This window comes from Lithobates pipiens, unplaced genomic scaffold (genome assembly GCF_037356315.1).
Source record: "Lithobates pipiens isolate NorthernLeopardFrog02 unplaced genomic scaffold, aLitPip1_a1.2 Scaffold_3, whole genome shotgun sequence".
Lineage (NCBI taxonomy): Eukaryota > Metazoa > Chordata > Amphibia > Anura > Ranidae > Lithobates > Lithobates pipiens.
In genome coordinates, this window is record NW_027507790.1 from 255,351,532 (window position 1) to 255,374,118 (window position 22,587).

Consider the following 22,587-nt stretch of genomic DNA (forward strand, 5'->3'; position numbering starts at 1 on the left):
AAAGCCGAGTAGCGGTGAAAATCCATGAGCGCCGGGCTTGTTCCTGAACGGCATCACTTCCGGCATACCTCCACTCATGCTCTACGCGTTACGTCACAGTCACGTGTCTACATGACATCCCCTGATCAAGTCACGTGACTGTCGTAATGCATAGGGCGTAAGTGGAGGTATACCAGAAGTGACGTCGTTCAAGAACGAGCTCAGCGCTTGTGGATTTTCACCGATACCCGGCTTTTTAAAGTGAGTGTAACTTATGTTAGTAATTTAATACATTTATACAATACTACACTATGAGAGCGCTCTCCTTTCTCTATATACCCACATTGAGAAGATACTAGAGGGAACCCCCCTGGGAGAAATAGAGACATATTACATGAGAGAGCAGAGCACTAGAGACTTCCGTAGAGGACCCCGATGCTACTACACCATCCAAGGAACCATAATATACCTATACCATGAATAGTCACAATTTGTGAAGGGAAAGAGCACAACTTCACAAAAAGGACTTATCATATAAAGGAGAATATTTATGAACATGTACTATTCTTTCTGATATTTGATTATTAGGTGTCCAGCCTTGAAACACAAGGATCTATTGAATATCTATGCACCAGAATCACAAACTTTATGTATTTGAATGTCAATTATTCTTTTTGGCACTAGAAAACACTGTTTAAGGATTGTTATAATCTCCCGATGTGTAGTCCCGACACACATGGATTTTTGATTGTTTACGCACTGAAGTCACTTTAAATTTTCATTTTTGGTTTTATATAGTTATTTTTGATCAAATTAAGTTTACCAACCATTACACTTACTGGGAAGACACAGGGATACATTTGATGCACACAAGGACACAGGATTGCACTTTATATATTAGAATCACTTTAAATGACAGCACCACACTATTTTTTTTAACAATGTCTACAGATAATAGCTGATGGGAAGGGCCAGCAAGGTGCTGTGAAGTATGCAATAAGTTATTGTATATACAGCACCCTGTTGGCGCCTCCCACCAGCTATTATCTGCCTTATTGCCTCAGTACTGCTTTTAAGAGCCCTTAGGTAGGCCATAGATTATGTGATTTTCTTTCCTGCGGTTGCAGGAAAGAAAACGATTGATTCACAACACGACCATGTTGATAGGGGTAATACCTCCTGTGGAGCGGGATTGGGGGAGACGTCCCTGCCAGGAGAACGCAATGATTATGGCTAGCAGCTAATAATCGCATGCTAAAAATAGGCCATTCGGGTTGTACCCAAGTTGATTGATGGACGGACTTGGGTACAATCAGCCTGCCCCTAGATGCATCTGATCTTGGTCACTGCTGAACCAGTAGAGATTTGAACCATTTATGGCCAGCTTTAGTGCTGATGCAAGCAGCAGGCTGGCTCTTGGAAGGAGGTATACAAATATCAAACTTACTTGATAGTAGGAGGTTGCTTGACATTACTAGGCTGGATGTATTTGCATACAGACCAGTAGTGCCCATATTAGATGCCCAGGCTATATCATTGAAAAAACTGGAATCCAATGAGTCAGGATAGGGAGGAAATGAGGCAGACCCTATTTGACTTGCTGCACCTTCTAGTGCACATTGCGAGTCGTGCGGTGTGAGCCGTGTAAGCAATTTCAATACAGGAGAGGAGCCTGTGCAAGACTGAAGGGAAAGTTAGAGTTCAGCTTTAGGAATCCGGCATCTGGCATCCAATAACTGTCAAACCACAAATGACAAAGTAAAAAAAAAAAAAAAAATGAAATTAGTGACATTCTCTTTAAAACCACAACATCCTGGAAGACAAAACTCGATGCAACCCAGACATTTTGGGTCACAGCATTGTAGAGAAGGGTCAGATTTTCAATAAAGCACAAGCAACATTGTTTAAATAATTCACTCTATTTTATTCGGTCTTAAAATAGTTGTAACTTTTATTCTACAGACGTTTTCAAAAACAGAAGGTCTCGTCTTGCACCAAAAAATATATGTATTTATAATAACACTCTTATTTCTTCCCCTCCCTGCCCCAGAAGACCAAAAAACTAGATGGAAATGGAGTAAGAGATAAAAAACAAAAAATAAATAAAATAAAAAAAGACAAAAAAAACAAAAAATAAAATAAAACGTAATTTAGCATAGCGCAAACAGCAGTGGAGTACTGTAAACCATTACAGCCAATTAGATATTATACGCTTAGAGCTTCGGTAGAATAATAAAAAACAAAGTCTGATTGGCTGTGATGGGTTTCTGCACTTTGCGTTATGACAAAGAATCCATTGTGTATGTAACCACTTCAGAACCAAATGGGGGCACGAATGGTCACCAGAGCGGTGAGATTCGCACCCACAAAAATCCTGAAATAATTAGGGGAGGGGGGTGGTGAGTAATTTTATAAAAGAAAAAGAAAAGAAGGAAGACACAAAGTAATATTAGGATAGGAATAATGACACCAACACGACTTCCGATGCCCACACATTCTGATTTGTCACTGCAAAATGGTGTACTTATCCGCAGCACACTGGCTCATTCAATAAGGCAAAGACTTAAGCTGGCTCCACATGGTACAATCTCTGCACTTTCATGCACATTACAGTTCTAGATCACCACACGGGTTACAATCTGATTTGTACAATCTCCTTTAGATCTGTAGAGCAAGTTTCTGCCCGATTAGATATGAAATGATAGGCTAGCATAGGTTTTGGTACATCTAAAAAGTTGATTGTACAAAGATTGCATGGTCAGGTTGTAACTTAGGGATGCACAGATAAATTGGCCGCCAAAAATAGGGTCAGAAAAAAGGGTGGCTATAATGGGTGCCAAAAAACATTTGCCATGTTTAACAGGTCATGCCACTGAAAAACGCAACACGGGTGCGTTTTTTGTTCCATTTTCAATAGGGAGGTGAGTTTTTTTTTCTTTAAACTAAAAATGCAACGAGCAAGATTTTTTAACACCGCAAGGGCATTTAAATTCATGATATTAATCAAAAAGTCAAATATAATACAAATATATTTTAAAAATATACAGTTTTTATATATCCATTCCGGTTTCAGCCACGTGCATCCTGAATTTTAGGTTCAGAATTTTCATTTCGGTGCACCACTAGTTGTAACGTGCATGGTGACTCTTGGATCTACCAAGATATGAAGTGAAAGGATGGTTTATGTAAACCTTCAAATAGGCACGAGCGGCAAAACTTTTTTACATTTTGGATAGGGGGCTATTGGATAATTTTTTGCCATCTGTTTCCCATTAGGTAGATTTCTCTTCACTTCCTGTCCCATAACCAAAACAGGAAGTGAGAGGAAATCCCTGTAATATAAGGGAAACCCTTGGTGTCACCAGAATTTGTGTTGCCCATTGGAAAATATCTCCTCTATTACTTTTCTGGGGACAACCCAAAACTTGGGATTTTTTTTTTTTTACTTTCATTATCAATAATGATAAAAAGAACAAATAGAGCGTTTGAATCTCCTTAACCGCTTCAGCCCCGAAAGGATTTACCCCCTTCCTGACCAGAGCACTTTTGGCGATACGGCACTGCGCCTCTTTGACAATTGCATGGTCCTGCGACGTTGCACCCAAACAAAATTTACGTCCTTTTTTTTCCCCCACAAATAGAGCTTTCTTTTGGTGGTATTTGATAACCTCTGCTGTTTTTACTTTTTGCGCTATAAACAAAAAGAAGCGACAATTTTGAACAAAAAAAAGCAATATTTTTTACATTTTGCTATAATAAATATCCCCAAAAAATATATAAAAAAAAACAAATGTCTTTCTCAGTTTAGGCCGATATGTATTCTTCTACATATTTTTTGAAAAAAAAATAAAAGAAAATCGCAATAAGCGTATATTGATTGGTTTGTGCAAAAGTTATAGCGTCTACAAAATAAGGGAAAGATTTATGGGATTTTTATTATGATTTTTTTTATTAGTAAAAAGGTGAAACGATTGGGGGCCCCTGGTGGACATCGAGCCCGCGGGAATGCTGTGGGCATGAGCATGCCCTGCTGGCATCACGCCCACTATTCCGCGATTTAAAGGGGATGTACCTGTACACTCATTTGCCCAGCCGTGCCATTGTGCCGACGTATATCGTCGTGCGCTAGTCAGCAAGGGGTTAACAGGGGCACAGACAGCAATAAAAACCTGACTAATCCATCCCCACTCTATCCAAAATTAAAGAAAAGGTTTTGCCTTTATACTTTCATATGACGTGGTTTTAGTAAATCTTAGGTGCACTGTACAATCATACAATTGGAATGCAAGATTTATAGGCAATGTTTACGCAACAACCCATTCAGTTCAAACTCAGCCATGTATAGATGGTAATTTTAAAGCAGATTGCACAAACTGACATGGAAACGGCAGAAATCCATTGCAACCAAACAGAATGTCTTTTACTGACTTAGCCTGCAGTAAACAGGGGTTGGCTACTATAAGTTTTAGATTTTTGCGGTTGCTCTGTATGTTTGCATCATCAAAAAAACCCATAGGCCTCATTTAACAAAATGTCTGAAGAAGGACTCTGTGCTGTCTAAGGCTGGCTATAGAGTATGCAATTCCTTAGCTTCACCACGGGTTGAAGGAAAGGAAATTGCTGAAGTCCCCCATCAACAGTCAGAGATGGCAACGAAATCTCCCGCTGTCAGATTACAGGCGGTCCCTGGGTTACAAACAAGATAGGGTATGTAGGTTTGTTCTCAAGTTGAATCTGTTTGCAAGTTGGAACAGGTACATTTTTTTTTAAGTGCATCTACAGCCAAAAAAAAAACGATTAAGCTTTTTGGATAGCATAGGGAAGGGTTAACACCCATGTAACCTTTGTTTTGCTGTCTGTGCCCCTGTTCAGAAGATTTCACCTCACTTTCTGTCCCAATGACAATTGGATTTTGAAAATATTGGGTTGTTGTGGAAACATGCCTTGGTGATAAAGAATCAGTGGAGGTACCTTTTTCCCCATAACTCTTACAGGAGTGAATTTCCCTTACTAGGGGTAGATTTCCTCTCACTTCCTGTTGTCTCCCTCCATTTGTAAGATGGATGTTTGTAACTAGGGGATCGCCTGTACAATGATCACTGTTGCTAGCTATAGCCAGCAGCAGCGATCGAACAAACAATATCCAACAGGCTGGTTGTACTGAAGCGGACTGACAGATCAACTGTAGTACAAACAGCCTGCCCATAGATTGGATTGAATTTCGATTAGTCTATGGTCGGCATAAAGTATCCACAGTAACCCAACAGATCCCAGACTACCCTATAATTCATCATTGCAGAAAGAATGTCATCCGATGAGTTATTTCCCTCAGACATGACGATGACGCCTACTGAGGGAATGGTGGGGGGAAAGCATGTTGTCTACATCCACCAGCTTCCATGTGTTTCTCATTGGGGTTGCCTTCTGTTTGGCATCTCACTAGACTGACCAGTAAATCTGGAACATGTCACTAAAGGGATAGTAAGGTCAGCATTTATTTCCCCCTGGGAAAAGGTGACGACCACATTTCGACAAGCAGGTTAGACAATCTATTATCTGGGGGATTGCTATAGGCATTCTACCACCTCCCTTTTTTTCTTTTTCATATTACATAAAGCCTAGTGTCAGCAACCATTTCCATATAAGCAACCACAGTATACAAGTTAACCTAGAGGGACAGTGATGTGAGACTAATGAAAAACGTATAGTTGAGCCAGAAGGTACGCCAAAAATGTTGAAAGGCCAAAAAGCATACTATTGGTTCAGCAAGTGACCACAGGATAACAAAAGCGCCAATGCATTTTGGGAGCAAAAACACCCATCATCAGGGCTTTAAGCAATTATCACAGCCTGTATTGAACACAAAGCCAAGCTCCTGGGTATCTCAAAGTCAGGAGAGTAAACAGTGAGTAGGTGTCTATCAAACAGCAGAGCAATATCAACATGTGTTGCACCCACTACTGTTTATCCTCCTGGCCTTGACTGAGATACCCAGGAGCTTAGCATTGTGTCCAACAGAAATTATGCAATTTACTTAAAGCCCTGATGAAGGGGGACTATGGATTCTAAAAGCATTGGCTGGCTTTGGTTATCCTTGCTGAACCAACAAAACTTTTTTTGGACTCATAAAACGTGTTTGGTGCTCCTTCTGGCTCAGCTATACATAGATTTCTCTGGCTGGTTGACTCAGATTTCTGGAGGGGACCCTTACTGTAGAGAACTGCAAAATCTTGGCTCAACTTAACACCTCTTACCTACTGATTAAATTGTCTTATTTAGTGCCCTGCTCCCACCTCTACTTGACTAATGAAAGATATATCCATCCCGCATTCAAACCCTTTGCCTCAAAACCTCCAAGGTTCACGGCCAGTGGTGGTGCCACAAGAGACTTTGCAGTAAATATGAGTCTTGCATGGAGTGCTGGGCCTTTCTTCATGCTAACGGCAATCACGGAAGCACATTTCAAGGGCATGCAGGACCACTTTGTCAAGGCTTGACAAAACTACTGTGACCTAAACCAAAAATATTTGCACGGTTCCACAAACAATTGATGATGTGCATGATTTGGTAATATGTAGGAATTTATATAAAATCATGTTGGGGGGACATTTTGTTTTTGGACACTACTTTTTTCCTTTTGTCAACATGATTGAAAAAGGAGCAACTGAAGAAGTTGGAACATTTTATAGTTTCTACAGTGGATTTTTGCTGTTTTAAAGGGTCCCCCCCCCCCGTTTGAGCAGCGTTAATGTGCATACAATGTAAATGGCCTTCTGTTGCTTCTGCTGCATAATGTTGTTCTGCTGCTAGGATGCAGGAGACTTCCACCAAACATTCTTTTGTTGCAAGGACGCAGGTGGCTTCTAGCATCCTTCCATTGCTAGGAGACAGACAGCTTCTACCACCTAGCATCTTTCCGTTGCTACAAGACAGGCAGCTTATACCACCTAGCATCCTTCCATTGCTAAGACCCAAGAAGTTTATACAATCCGGCATCCTTCTGGTGCCAGGAGTCAGATGGCTTCTGCTGCCTAATGTCCCTCTGAACATTTGTGATGTATGTTATTATGCAGGACTTCAGATGCAGATTTGTTTATGGATCTAAATGAAATGCAAGTTTGCCAATTCCTACACAGTGTGCATAGGCCCAGAGTACAATATGCAGCATTCAGACCTGTAAAAAAAAACCCACAAAACAAAACTCTATATGGATTTAAAAAAAAAATGCTTCATACATAGACTATTGCCTGATTATTGAATGATGGATATGTTTAAATTCCGCCCATAGTCGGAAACACTAGATCTACTGCACTGAGTGCAACAGATGGAGTGGCGTTATTGCTTGAGACGAGGAGTGGGTTGGTGGGCTTTATATGTACACTTTGTTTTCCCTGAATAGGCAAAGTAAAAAAAGTGTCACTTTAGGTCCCCAGGTGGTCTACATGCCAGGCATGTTGGTTACCTATTTCCTAAGACTTCCTCCAATTCTATGATTCATTAACAGTGGAAAAGAGTTTCCGATAGGTTGCTATGGGTTAGTGCATGCTGGGCTTATTTCATCATTGTACCTGAAGGTAGAACCGTTGGTTATTTTGGCCGTATATGCATCACATTTTCTTTCCGAAATCTGTTTCCAACCGTATTATTGATGAAATATGGCAAAGAGTACAGAAACAACAAAACTTCCCCACATTGAACTAACATTAACTATGCTGTGACAACAAGAGTTCCATCTGTGAATAAATTAGTTTGAGTTAAAGTGACACAATCTTCTGCTTTTGAGTCACAATCACACAAAATGATACTGGGAAGATTAGCAGAAATGAATGGAACTTTTTAGACAATCCAATATGATCGACCTTTGGTTGATTCTATCGAAAGCATGTGGGATTAATACATATGTGGTCAGCATAAATGATTCAGCTTCTGTTGACCTTGAACATACATTCAGATTCCTCCTTGCAAAATCGGAGCATTAAAGAACCTTAAGGCTCCATTCACACTTGTTCGACTCTAGATTGCAACTTTGATACGACTTTGTCTTTGACTAGTGATAATGAACAACTGTTGCATTGTATAACATTCAGGTACAACTTTCATGCAACATTTGAGAGTTAACATTGAAATCTATGGCCCTCAAGTTGCATGAAAGCCAGTCCAAAGTAGTGTATGAACTACTTTGAAGTCGCTGCAACTTTAAGTCTTACATATACGAATGGTTATTATTGGAAAACATGGGGTGTTCAAAATTGCATGACAAGTTGCACAAATGTGAATGGAGTCCAAAGCTAGCTACAGTAAAATCCACATGGAGCCAATACTACCATGTGTAAACCAACCATTCTTTGCCCTTATTCAATAAAGCTTAGTGAGCAGGCAACACATACACTTTAGTATCTCAACAGCCGTCAAGTGCATTAGCCTTTAAACCAAACAACGGTTTAAAGTTCAAATTTTTCAGAAGAAAAAGAAAAAATATATATATAAAAAAAAAAAAAGAAAGTGGAAGGGGAAAAAAAAATTAAAGCTAGGCATGTCATTACTTCTCTAAACATCCACATACATCCAGTGATTGCGTTAGCTAATTTGACCAACATAAAAATCAGTTAAAAGGAATACAAAGTAGTGTTTTAAATAAAATTAAAACAGCAACAGACTAAAATACATAATCATCTGAAAAAATAAAAATAAAACAGTGCACAAATAGTAGGAAGCCTAGTTAGACACTGTCAAATGATCCTGTATCTACATATGCACATGTGCATGCTCAACCAAAAAACTAAAAAAATGTTTGACCGTCTTGTTTTGTGATGGAGCACCTGGGCCGAAAGGTTTGACAGTGATGTAAGCAAACTCATTCAGTATTACTTGGAAGTCACAGAAATTGTCTGGTTATCTGCATTCAACTATGTATAGAAAGCATTTGCTTCTAGTGTAAGCAGTGAAATGATAGACGTACATTGGCTAGGTTGATGGTATTTAGAGGTCTGGCTTCTGGAGAAAAACTCCATAACAAACTCAGTTCTTGGTGAAGCCTCCCTGATTTCCAAGCTGAATTATTTAAAGTGGGAGAGTCTATTCTGCATTTGCACACATCCCCCTTCTAAGTCTCATATGACAACAGGAGAGAGGATGATCCAGAATACACTACCACAACGCTTCATCCTGCTGCCCACCAGTCTGTTTCTAATGCTGACGAAAAAAAAACTTGAACATGCAAGAGGAGAGGAGACCAATGTTGGAAAGACTTAGGACTCACTATAGAGTTCCCAACATCACTGCACCTGAAATATTCTGCTGGTTTATGACAGCCCTGAAGGTGCACTCTTACCATTCTCAAATCATTCAGGCTACAACTTGGGCACAAACATTTATGCACGATAAACCAAATGAAGGAATGGGGGTGTGGTGGGTACCTTCACATGAGGACAGAAACAGTGCTGACTAATATTAGGCAAAATAGTAAACAAGATGATTTTAAAAAGTGCCCAATCTTTCTCTATTTGAGTAGTTGGTCGATTGGTGTCTGATATGCCAGACAAACTGCCATCCAAAGTAGGACTGGGTGACAATTTTATCAATAACGGCCACAAATAGGACCTAAAAATGTCTGTGGATTTATCTTTATTTGGCCACTGTATTAAAGTGGAACTTTACTCAGAAAATTAACACTGCTAGGTTACTTCAGGTTTGCCCCTTTTGCAGGTAATGTAACACATTATAATAAGTGCCTATACTGTATAAAATACAGAAATACATGACCTCACCCTGCTCTGCACATGCTTGGTTGTTCTCTATTTTTAGGCATTGCCATGTTTGTAGAGGCCAATCTGCTGAAAGCCTTAAAGCAAAAATAAACCCTCCTATCCTTTACAGCCAAGTAAGCTGCTTCTGTTTGATTGGCAACTGCCATGATGCCTCACATGTGATCAGTTATGACACCAGCCATTAGATGATTTGACAGTTTGGTTGAGGACACAAGCAAATGTGAGTTAGCAATCCCGACATTCAAGGAATGTAACTTTTTTTAAATCGTTAAATCAATGTGTTTAGTTCCATTTTAGAATTTAGTACTGGCGTTCTGGGCTTTAGCAAAATGGCTGCCTCCAGTAAGCAGAGACAAACAATGCTGGAGCAATTTACAGCACCCAATTACGGTAGCAAAATGATTCATTTGGAATGTATGTTCCTTGCTCAAGAACATTTTTTTTTCAAGTTATGGGTAGAGTTCCACTTTAACTGCTCAACAGAAGCCTCATAAGTGGTCCTCGTTTAGGAAGTTTCTGCTTCAACTGCACAGGCTTTATTTTTTTAGAACACTGACTAGGGCATAAGCCAACAAGGCATAAACACATACATCATAGTAACCTAAACTAAGCCTGACATCTAAATGTATTTATCCCCACCATATACCATTACAAGCATGCTATTGAATCAACAAATTCATAGCACATTCGAAGTGGTGTATCCTATTCTGAGCTGTGCTGAGAAGAATATAAGCCGGAAATGTGTGGAGATCCCTCCGTTATTGAGTTGAGGTGTACAGAACCAGCCCCATAAAGACACTATCTGACGAAGAGGAACTTGAAGTAGCTCATACAAAGACCTGACCTCAACCCTACTGAGCACCTTTGGGATAAATTGGAGCCACGAGCCAAGGTCTTCCATCCAACATCTGTACCTGACCTCACCAATGGCCCTTTTGACTAAAAAGGTTAAAAATTCCCACACACACCCCCCAAATTTTTGTGGAAAACTGGAGGCTGTTATAGCTGTAGGACTAGAGGGGCGACTCCATAGTAGTGTCCAAGGTTTTGGAATGGAATATTCAACAAGCTCATACTAGATAAGGGGAGTGGTTGAGTTGCCCACAACGTTTTAGCCACGTAGAGCATATTGAGGAAATTAAAGGGGTTGGACAAAGATATAGAAGCACTACATGATTTGCAGGTGTAAAAGTGACGACATGTTTCATGTTGAAAGCGGAAGTGATGTAACATTCTTTTGCTGCCATTGTGTGAGGAGACACCTAGCTAACAGGTGGGAAGCCTTACTTTCATCATTCACTGCATGCACTGCTAATAATACAGAGTCATATCAGAGCTTTGAGCTTCCAAGAGGGCAAATTGTTGGTGCTCGTGTAGCTGGTACCTTTGACTATACTTGCCAGTTTATTTACGGTGTCGCGAGGTGCAGCATCAAACGTTAGGACGGCATATACAGTTTCCGGGAAACGTCATCTGATGAGCATAAGTGCAGTCAACATGGTCAACTGACCGAAGGACAGTGGTATCAGATTCCATTATCAACCATCCAAGACTTATATTTGTCAATTTCCAGGAGAATTCAGGCCATCTTGGGTGTCAGGGCGACGAACACCATCTTTGGTAACGATTTAGTTCGTATACCATACTTGTTTCCATAATTTTATCCAACCCCTGTATTTCTTCGATTACTGCTTTTACCACAGGAAGCTCCACACTCAGAGGTAAAAAGTATTGGTCTCTGCTGGTGGTAGTAGATAGACTCCGGCAATCTATAGGTGGTCATACAGAAAGCATCTGACTGATGAATAAACTTTCCTAAAGGTTCTGGAGAAATTTTCAGAAATGGTAATTCACTGAGCTCAAAAAAATCTGCCAAAGACAGTGTGTATAAAGACTATGGTAAATTTGTGTCATTTTACTCAAAACAGACTGTAGTCACCAAAGCCTCGAAGCTCACACTTAATAAGTGGGTCCTTATGGGCTTTAAGGAGAGGAAGTGGTTGGCATGTAAAAGATATGGCTGGAACCACCCCTCCTCAGACCCCACAAACAAAAATAAGCCAAGTTGTGCTTTCAGATCAATATTCACTTTTCATGTGAACCTCTCCCTTAACTACAATGTCATTCAATTTTTTTTTTAAAGAATGCAGCTACCACTGCTTCACAGTGAATACATGTTTAACATTTTCAATATACAATATGGCTTCCTCCATTAGGCACAAACTATATGTGGCAGCAACAAGTATTGGTGTGCAGATGACCGTCACACCTCATATTATGGTTTTCCTTGATCAATGATATGCCTGGACTCAGATTCTTGAACCTATCCCTCAATAGCTTAAACAGATGGGAGGCATAGAGATTTGCGATAGCTACTTTTTACAGAAGTGAGTGCTGTAAAAAAAAACGTAAGGTGCCTCAAAATTTAAGTTAAAGGTACAAGACAGAGCTGCCGTGAAGGATAAAATAGTATAGGTTTAAGGGAATTTGTGTCCAGTAGAATCTGAGGGTCTCTATGTTGTTATTCAGACTGGTGTTAAAAGTGGGGCTTTAGTGCATGTTTGATTGAAACCAAAGGGGGGGAGGGGGGCTAGGCATGGAGTCACAATTGTGTCAATTATGCTTTGATTTACACTGTGCTTTGCACTAAACACTGCACAACTTGCTTACCCTACCAAATGATGCCCACCCTATGACTTCCTTACCCTGCCTGCCATCCCTTTTCTGCTGGGAAAGAATTCAGAGGTGAGGTGGATCACCTCATGAAGCAACAGAGAATTGGGTTTGTGTTTGTACCCTGTGCCAGTAAGAATGCAGCCACTTATTCCTTCTTCAGGGTTCTTACTACTCCAACTGCAACACTGTGCAATGCAAATGATATTTGAAGTATAAATCTATTTAAAGTGAGCTTGTCAGCCATTTTAAACATTTAAAAGTAAAAGTTCCATCTAAGAGGAAACTCTACATAGCCCCTGTATCTATTTGTTAGCCAAAAATTCCTCCAGGTAGTGCTTTAATCTTGTTTTCATTTTGTAACTTAAAAGTGGCTATAAAAAGTATTTTTTTTACTTTAATGCATTCTCTGCATTAAGCAAAAAAAAAAAAACCTTTTGTGCCCAGCAACCCTAAATAAACCCTAAGCACCTATTAACTTTGCACATCTAGACGTTGCAATATTTACCCACTCTTTGCAGAACTGCTCAAGTTTAGCTAAATTTGATGGTGCCCGCTAGTGGACTGCAGTCTTCAAGTAATTTCAATGGGGTTTAGGTCTGGGCTCGGACTAGGCCATGGAAGGACATTCACCTTTTTCTCCTTCAATCACTGTGTGGTAATTTTTGCGGTGTGCTTTGGGTCCTTGTGTTGGAAGGTTCTCCTCATTAACAACTTTCTGGCACAGGGCAGCAGATTTTCCTAAAGAATTTGATGTTTTTTGTCCCATTCATTTTTTCTTCTATCCTGAGAAGTGCTCCAGTCCCTGTTGCAGAAAAAACAACCCCATAACAGGACATTACCAACTTCATGCTTTACTGTAGGAATGGTGCCATTTGGATGGTGAGCTGTACTAGATTTCTGCCAGACATATTGTTTGGTGTGGAGGCCAAATAATTCAGTTTTAGTCTCATCTGACCAGAACACCTTTTTCCATGTGGCTTCAGAATCTTCAAGGTGTGTTTTGGCAAAGCTCAGTATGTGATTGTATGTGGCCTGTCTTGGAGGAGTGGCTTTTTTTCTTGCAACCCTGCCATATAATCCACAGTTGTGGAGAATGTGTGATATTGTTGTCACAGAGTCCTGCTGTCTATGTCAACAAATGCAGCAGCATGACTTGGGAGCGTGCCCACATGAGTGCCTTCATGGAAAGCAGCTCTCCGTGGGGGCACTCGAGAAGATGAGCCAAGAGCGCCACTGGGGGACCCCAGAAGAGGAAGACCAGGGCCACTGTGCAAAACCATTGTACAGAGGAGGCAAGTATAATTAAAATATATATTATATATATATTTTTTTTTTTGTTTTAAACAAACCTTTACAACCCCTTTAAAGCTAGGGTACACAGTTTTGCTTTTATGTGCTCCATAAAATGTTTATTACATTTACTAGAATTAAAATGTTGCAAGATGCAGTTCTCTAATCCACAAAATTTTATAATACAATTACTTTTTAGTATACTAGATTCCTGGCATTCTAATCCACAAATATTGCAGTATTCGAATTAGGGAAGCCTGGCTCTTTATGAAGGTGCCCCGAACAATCTGTAATTCTATTCTATCAGAGTTTAACATGTCTGTTCTAAGGTATGCAGCATCACCTACAAAGCCGTATTCTAGGATGGGCCAAACAAAGTACTTTCTGGTCTTGGTCATCTTGGCTGTTCAAGATTCCAGCACAGTACAGGGAGAGAATTAGAGTTTAACCGTTCTGCTAAGGGTCAGTTCAAACTGCCACGACTTGGGATTCGACTTGAGACCCCAAGTCGTGTGACATGTGAAATCCCACGTTAGTCAAAGAGAGCTGTCCTAATTAGCACTACTGAAGTCGCTCCGACTCTAGAGAAAATTCCTGTACTTCAAGGTGAATTCTATCCAACTTATGCCCATAGACTAATAGAAGTCGGATCCTCATCTTGTTTGGTGTGACTTGGATCCAACATTACAGGAAGATTACACAGGCTTTCCATGAAGCTGCTTCAAAATCCCACTGAAGTCACACTTCCATGTCGCAGTAGTGTGAACTGAGCCTTTGGGTCACTTATGGCTATAAAGACCAGCTTATCCTTTTATTCTCTGTCCCTCACGCTCAGATAGTTTACTAAAACCAGGCATCACTACCCAAAACGGAGAACACCAAGATGAGGAAGCCCAAAGACCTTTCTGGCTCCAAGCCCACCAACACTAAGAGACAGCGTATGTGAAATTACCACTATTTTTCCCTGCCTTCAAAACAAGAGTGGCCTCTTGAAAAGGTAATTTGAGTCCTCCAAGCAGTGAATTATGTTTGAAATGAACTTGCCTTTTAAAATACTTTGAAAGCAGGTATGACAGTTGACAGAATACAAGAAAATGGAACTTGGACAACAGAAAAGCCAACGTTGTCTTTGTTTCTTTGAAAGCAAGACTTGAGTCTTTATTGAATGAAGCAAACCGTAAATGTTTTGTAACGCTTCAATCAAAATGAATCTGTCATTCTACTTTTTGCACCACGTAACTAAATAAAGGCCGTTATGTAACAGTGAAGACAATTGGCCCTACTGCCTGTCCATAGTGTGAAGGGGGGGCCTTCAAGTTTCCATACAGTGATTTCAGGCTTTAAAGTGGGATGCTGTCAAGATTCCAGCAGCAATATGGCTTTTCCTGCACACACTCATCTTCCAAAATCTATTGCAATCTTCAGCTACAGTGCAACTACGAATTAAGACCGATATCACAGCTCTTCCACTAACAGGGATCTATGAGCGTTATTACATCCCCTTGCCCAAAGGCATTAAAGAGACTTCTTCCACAGTGAGGCATTGGACAATGATAGAGAAAGCATGTACAGAGGAGGTCACATCCCTCTGCTCTCCCCTCCTGCAAGCATGTTCAACCTGTTAAGAGTGCCAAGACCGGGAACATGAATTCTTTGAAGATGTACAGTGCTCCCCCCCCCCCCCCCCCCAAGTCTGCTGTGCTGAGGACTACAGAAATGTTATACAAATGTATTTACCTATACTAGTTCTGTTTAATGCAGTCGTTTATTAATGAATGCATAACAGGTTAGTGGAGTAATTGCTTTATATATTCTTGAAGTTCTGCTTTAAGGCCTAATCTGCCAAAAAAGACCACATGTATGGTGCAGGAAGTTTCTAAATGCTAACAGTTACCTGCTTTGGTAAAAAAAAAGGTAGGGTAGTTTGTGCAGTCATACAAGGGACTAGTTCAATTAAAATGGTTGTAAACCTTTACATATACTCAGTAAAATGACTGGCCTCAGGTGATAATCAGAGATGAAACAAATCCTTCTGCATAAGTTTAAACAGTCTATCTGCAGCAGTCTCTTCTCTACATAATTTCAAAGTACTGAATTTATAAAGCTTGTCTGAGCGTTCAGAAAAAAAGGGGGTGGAGAGCTGAAGTCACACTCTGCAGAGGTGGCTGAGAAGAGCTCTGAAGGGCTAAATGGAGGGGAGAGAGTCAACCTCCATCCACACAGCACACATGAACAGAGCGGAGGCTGTCAATCAGCTGGTGGTCCCTCCCACGTCTCACTTTTTCTCTTGGTGTCAGGAAAACATGTCAGAAGTGATTCATACAGATAGATGAATGAGGCAGCAGACAGAAATGACACTTAGTGCTTTTAACTGTGACAAGTACACACTAATGCACTATGAGCACAGCATATATTTCTAGTCTGAGGTTTACAACCACTTTAAGGCACTGAACGTTTAGATCACTCAAAATTTGACCCCCACCTGCTGAATTTCAGACTGCCTGCAGCCAACTCTTGGACCATAAGACCAAGATCAGTGACAGGCTTGAAGACAGGACCACACAACCTCAAGACAGCTGAATGAGATTCCTATTGTTGCTTACAATAACCTGATGGGGGGCGGGACCTTTATGTGACACTAAAATTATGGGTCAAAAGCAGAGTTCCTCCTCATTTGTAAAGAGAATCACCTTTAAACTGACTCAAAGACCCAGAAACGTGTTACTGGACTCTGAGGAAAGCAGCCAATTACTGACTCAACTGTTTCATGCTAGATCTGGGGGCTGTAACACCATGTACTGGTTCAGCCCCCAGTGTCTGAGAAGACAGTATGTGAAAGACGAGATCAGCTAATGACTGCTTGCCTCAAACCTTTAAGTGGAACTTTATGCTAAAAAATAAAAAATGGGCAAACAGGCAGGATTTGCCATGCTTTGTCTCTTTCTGCATTAAAATGACTTACCAGCCTGTCCACCCCTGTACAAGTGAACTGCGCACACACAACTCATTGTATAAATTCGGCAGTGCCAAAGCTGACAGAACTCGGTGGAGTGGCGTGATCTTGGCCTAGCCAGTGACAGTGGCCGGCAAAGGAGACCGGGAAGATGGCCTCCCAAAGAAATCAGTGGCCAGCGTGGAGCTCCAGGACGTCACATCGCTGGACTGAAGGCGAGTTAATTTCTGTGTTAACCAAACATTACGAAAAAAGTCCTATTACATGTTACCTCCTGCACATAATAGCAGCAGCCATTTTGTGCCCCGATATGGCTGTCCTTCCACCTGACAGCAGAGGATTAAAGGTGGCATAATCAGTCAGAAAATGGCTACCTTGATACATAGATACATCCCTGAACTAAACTTTTATAGCAAACAAGGGGGTTGAGTTTGCTTGATGTGCCGAGGAAGCATCCTTATCAATGTTTATTTCTAATCATACAGTATAAATACTTATGCATATATTATTTTTTTTTTTAACAAAGCATTTAAATTAGCAATAAGAGAAAAACTGAAAGGTGCTTTATACCTTGATGATTCTGGACAGGTATTGCAATTCAGAGAGGGTAGGGGAGGGCAGTAATCTAAAATTGGATTTGGCCGGCCGCTTAGGTGAAAAAATAAAATAAAATAAAATTACTAATGTGCTTGTTAATGCATGGGTCATCAAACCATAAAAATTCCCGGACTCCTGGAAGAGAGCATGTGTAACCTCAATGGAAGGATTGTGCCGGAGGTAGAGGGGAAATGGGGACAAAAAACAGGGAGGGCCCGGCTTTACAGTAAATATTTGCGCCTTGAATCTTCGTCCAGAGTAAGGTCAACTACTTCTGAAGGGGCAGTCCAGTTCTGCTGGGGAGTCACCCCTGTCCATGATGGTGTTTGGTGGGAGCTGTTATACTGGGAGCCAGCTGCATGCTTCCATGATGATACTCTCTGTATAACTCCGCCCCGGGGGTGGACAAACCTTGCGGGAAGAAAGAAAAAGATAATCAATTGATAGATATTTCTCAGATATTGCACAATGACATAGGCGTAAAGTTAACTTACCATGGCCTAAAAGAGCCCCAAGGCAACGATAGAGCCTGAACCTGTGTTCGTTGTTGGGGCGGTTTAGAAAAGTCTTGGTGACCATTAGTACAAATAGCAAATATTACAATATCTTGCTAAAGACACACAAGATTTACATGAAAATGTCAGGAAGTAGTGCCAGGGCAAGATCCTTGAGAACATAAGGAAAAATGCCCATCACCCCAAAACTATTTCATCAGCAAAAATTGCAGGTACGGTTCCTTTTGCACCCACAGACTAAGGCATCTGTTCTTCTGCATACCCCTTACCTCAGCCCTGCATACAGGTATTAAAAGTGAGGTGGACTAGAGTAGGAAGAAAAGGAAAAATAAAAGGAACAACCTTACAATGGAACACTGGTTTCGTGACAACTGTATAGGAGGGGATTTCCCTCATTTTGGAAGCATTTCCTCTCACTTCCTGTCGTGTCTACAAGACAGGAAGGGTAAGCAATCATTCTTAAGGAGAAAATCATTCTTCACTCTATCCAAAGCTTTAAAAAAAAAAAAAAAAAAAGTTTTGGTGTAGATATACTTTAAAGCAGGTGTGGTCCACTTTGTAAAGAACAGCACAGAAAGGGCGCACCAGCCTAGTGCATTATCTTTTTATGCCATTGAAAAAAAGCAGAAAAATAATAATATACTCAAATACCAATGTAAAGGACATACTCCTGACAATAGCCAAACAAGACAGCCACTGTACATGCACTTCTTATGTGCCAGGAAGATTTCCCATGGGATCGGCAGATGCTTACCCATTTTAAGTGGAGATCCCTCTTGTATCCAAATGAAAGAGGGATCTCCCCCGAAACGTGTAAGAATCTGCAGACCCATGTGATATCTTCCCAGCACACAAGTAGTGCATGTACAGTGGCTCTGGTGGTCTTCTGATCGGATATTGTTATGGGCATGTCCTTTACAACGTATATTCACTTTTTTTTTTTAAAAGGACACCCAACAGTGAAGATGGGTCATGAATGGGTCTTCCAGTAGGACAATGGCCCAAAACATATCGCCAAGGTAACAAAGGAGTGGCTCAAGAAGAAGCATATTAAGGTCCTTAAGGACCTTAATCCTATAGAACATGTATGGAGGGAGCTGAAACTTCATGTTGCCAAGAGACAGCCAAGAAACCTCCAGGATTTAGAGAAGATCTGTAAAGAAGAGTGGACCAAAATCCCTCCAGAGATGTGTGCAAACTTGGTAACCAACTACAAGAAACATCTTACCTCTGTTTGCCAACAAGGGTTTCTCCACCAAGTACTAAGACATGTTTTGCTTGGGGATGAAAAATAATTTACTCACTGAACTGCAACTCAATTTATAATATGTGAATTGTGTTTTTTCTGGATTTTTGGTTGATATTTTGTCTCCATCATTTAAAAGACACCTATGATAAAAATTAGACCCTTCATTACTTTGTCAAAGGGCAAACTTACAAAATCTGCAGGGGATCAAGTAATTATTTTCCCCACTGTAGAGGAGTCTTTCACTCAACCAGAGGGTTGAACAAAAAAACTGACTCAATTACCTCACCCACACACTCCTAATGTGGATGGGCGAATCTTCCTCACTGAGCTATTTGTATTCTGACAGTGGGGAGACTTCCTCACCATTAGAATACACAGATCAGCGGTGCAAGCTATAGCCTGCAGTGATGATCATGCAGAGACAATCCTTTTCTATTTTTTATACACAGGCCTTAAACTGGCAGATGACACATCACACAACTAATGTCACACACAGAATAAGGACAATGGTATTTCTTGCAGGGATTGTCACCGACATGGAAAAAGACTATAAACGAAGGTGCTTTGTGCCCCAATTATCAACCACTTCCTCCAGCTGTGAAATAACGTTCAGTACATGAAAAATATACTTAAAAAAAAAACAAAATGCAAAAATGTAAAAAGACAACTATGTATAACCTCATATTATACAGTATATCTACTACAGTGCCTTGAAAAGTTATTCATACCCCTTGAAATTTTCCACATTCTGTAATGGGGGATTTTAACTACCGTATATACTCGAGTATAAGCCGAGATTTACAGCCTCTTTTTTGAGGCTGAAAGTGCCCCCCTCGGCTTATACTCGAGTCACCGCTGTCTGACTGCTCGATCAGCGTATCGAGCAGACAGACGGCGGACATTAAAATTCAAAAGCCGCGCCTCCTTCTCCGCCTCTGCCTGTGATAGGCGGAACACTGAATTTCCCAGCAGTCAGTGTTCCGCCTATCACGGACATCCGTTCATTCTCATACTACGGACGAGTATGAGAGGATGTCCGTGATAGGCGGAACACAGGCTGCTGGGAAATTGAGTGTTCCGCCTATCACAGGCGGAGGCGGAGGCGCGGCTTTTGAATTGTAGAATGGCCGCCGAGAAGAGCGGCGATCCTGGAGCGGCGATCCATCGGCACGACACGGGACGGAGGAGGCACGGGACGGAGGAGGCACGGGACGACGGCGGCTCGGGACGGAGGCTTGGGACACAGGTAGGCTGGACACACACACAAGGCTGCACGGACACACACACACACACACACACACACACACACACACACACACAGGGATGGATGGATGGATGGATGGATACACACACACACACACACACACACACACACAGGGATGGATGGATGGATGAATACACACACACACACACACACACACACAGGGATGGATGGATGGATGGATACACACACAGGGATGGATGGACGGACACACACACAGGGATGGATGGATGGATGGATGGATGGATGGATGGATGGACACACACACAGGGATGGATGGACGGACACACACACAGGGATGGACGGACACACAGGGATGGACAGCCATGTCTCACCCTCGGCTTATACACGAGTCAATAAGTTTTCCAGTTTTTTGGGGGTAAATTGGGGGCCTCGGCTTATATTCGGGTCGGCCTATACTCGAGTATATACGGTACCCAGAAATTGACTGGAGTAATGGCACTGCTGGGAAAGTTAAAGGGCAAAATATTATAAACCTATTACAGGACAATTTTATGGTCCAGTTTATTGAGGCCCCAACTAGGAATGAAGCTCTGTTGGACCTGGTAATCTCAAACCATGCAGAGCTTATTACTAATGTCCAGATAAAGGAACACCTGGGTAGCAGTGATCATACCGTAACACGATTTCATTTGATGTTAGCCCTAAACAAGAAATACATACGGGTAAGATTAAAACACTTCTCTTCAATAGAGCAAATTTTCCAAAGATGAAGGATGCTCGCCACGACTTAAACTAGGAGAGAATCTTGGCATCAATGGGCACAGAAAAATGGGAATTCTTCAAAAAGACTGTAGTATTTTCTCGTAAGCAATACGTTTAAAAAGCTAAAAACAAAACCTATGTGGCTCACGGCCAAAGTTAAAAAAAGCTATAAAACAATAAGAGAAGAGCTTTTAAAAAATATAAAAATGAAGGAACACTAGTGTCATTTAAATGTTACAAAGAATTTAACAGAATATGAAAAAAGGAAATCAAGGATGCAAAAAATTCAAAATGGACAGATGGCAAAAGATAGGACAAACCCCCAAAAAATCTTCAACTATATTAATAGTAAAAAGGTCAGGTCTGAGCATGTAGGTCCTTTACAAAATAATCTAGAGTGGGTGACTGGGGACAAAGAGAAGGAAAATTTATTAAATACTTTCTTCAGCTCTGTGTATACAAAAGAGCATGGGGGAGCTCATGTCCATAATGGGGGTGGGTATTGACACAGCCCCGAATGATCCACAATGGCTCAAAAGTGATATTGTCCAGAAATAGACAGAATTAAGGTGGATAAAGCACCTGGACCTGATGGCATTCACCCACAGATCCTAAAAGAATTGAGCTTTGTAATTTCAGAGCCATTGTATCAAATTTTTAGGGACTCATTAATGACGGGAATAGTACCACTGGACCGGGCGAACGTGGTGCCTATATTTAAAAAGGGATTAAAGTCTTTACCAAGTAACTATAGACCTGTTAGTTTTACTTCTATAGTCGGGAAGATACTGGAGCATTTAATAAAAGACCACATAGACAAGTTCTTGCTGGAAAAAAACATTTTAAGCAACGGACAGCATGGATTCATGAAAGACAGAAGTTGTCAAACAAATCTGATATCGTTTTACGAAGAGGTAAGCAAAACGTTGGACAGAGGGGTGGCTGTGGATGTGGTATACTTGGATTTTGCAAAAGCGTTTGACACAGTTCTGCACACACGGCTCATGTGTAAGGTAAAGTCTACAGGCCTGGAAATATCAGTTTGTAAATGGATAGAAAACTGGCTAAAAGACAGAATTCAGAGAGTAGTGGTTAATGATTCTTACTCTGAATGGTCTAAGGTTATCAGTGGTGTTCCCCAAGGTTCAGTGCTGGGATCCTTACTTTTTAATATCTTTATAAATGATATTGGGTCTGGGATCAGAAGTAACATTTCTGTCTTTGCAGATGACACCAAGCTATGCAGTGGAATAACGTCCTTACAGGATATCTCCAATTTACAAGCCAACCTCAATGCACTGCCTAATTGGGCAACTATGTGGCAGATGAAGTTTAATGTTGAGAAATGTAAAGTTATGCACTTGGGGGCTAAGAATATGCATGTATCATACAAGCTAGGGGTAGTACAACTGGGGGAATCCGTGGTGGAGAAGGATCTTGGGGTTTTGGAAGATCATAATCTCAATAATAGCATGCAATGCCAAGCTGCGGTTCCCAAAGCAAGCAAAGTCCTTTCTTGTATTAAGAGAGGTGTGGACTCCAGAGAGAGATATATAATTTTGCCTCTGTTAAAT

At 40.9% G+C, this 22,587-nt stretch overlaps 1 protein-coding gene across 2 annotated transcripts in view; it reads right to left on the minus strand.

Moving 5' to 3' along the window:
* Positions 1-1,879: 1,879 nt before the first annotated feature.
* The window catches only part of ARK2N (arkadia (RNF111) N-terminal like PKA signaling regulator 2N), a 130,054-nt gene continuing 109,346 nt past the window's right edge, over positions 1,880-22,587 (minus strand). For both annotated transcript variants that reach the window (XM_077463067.1, XM_077463065.1), the window contains one exon: positions 1,880-17,673. In XM_077463067.1, coding sequence (XP_077319193.1) covers positions 17,484-17,673 — 190 coding nt within the window. In that variant the 3' untranslated portion in view covers positions 1,880-17,483. The remainder of the gene's footprint in view (positions 17,674-22,587) is intronic.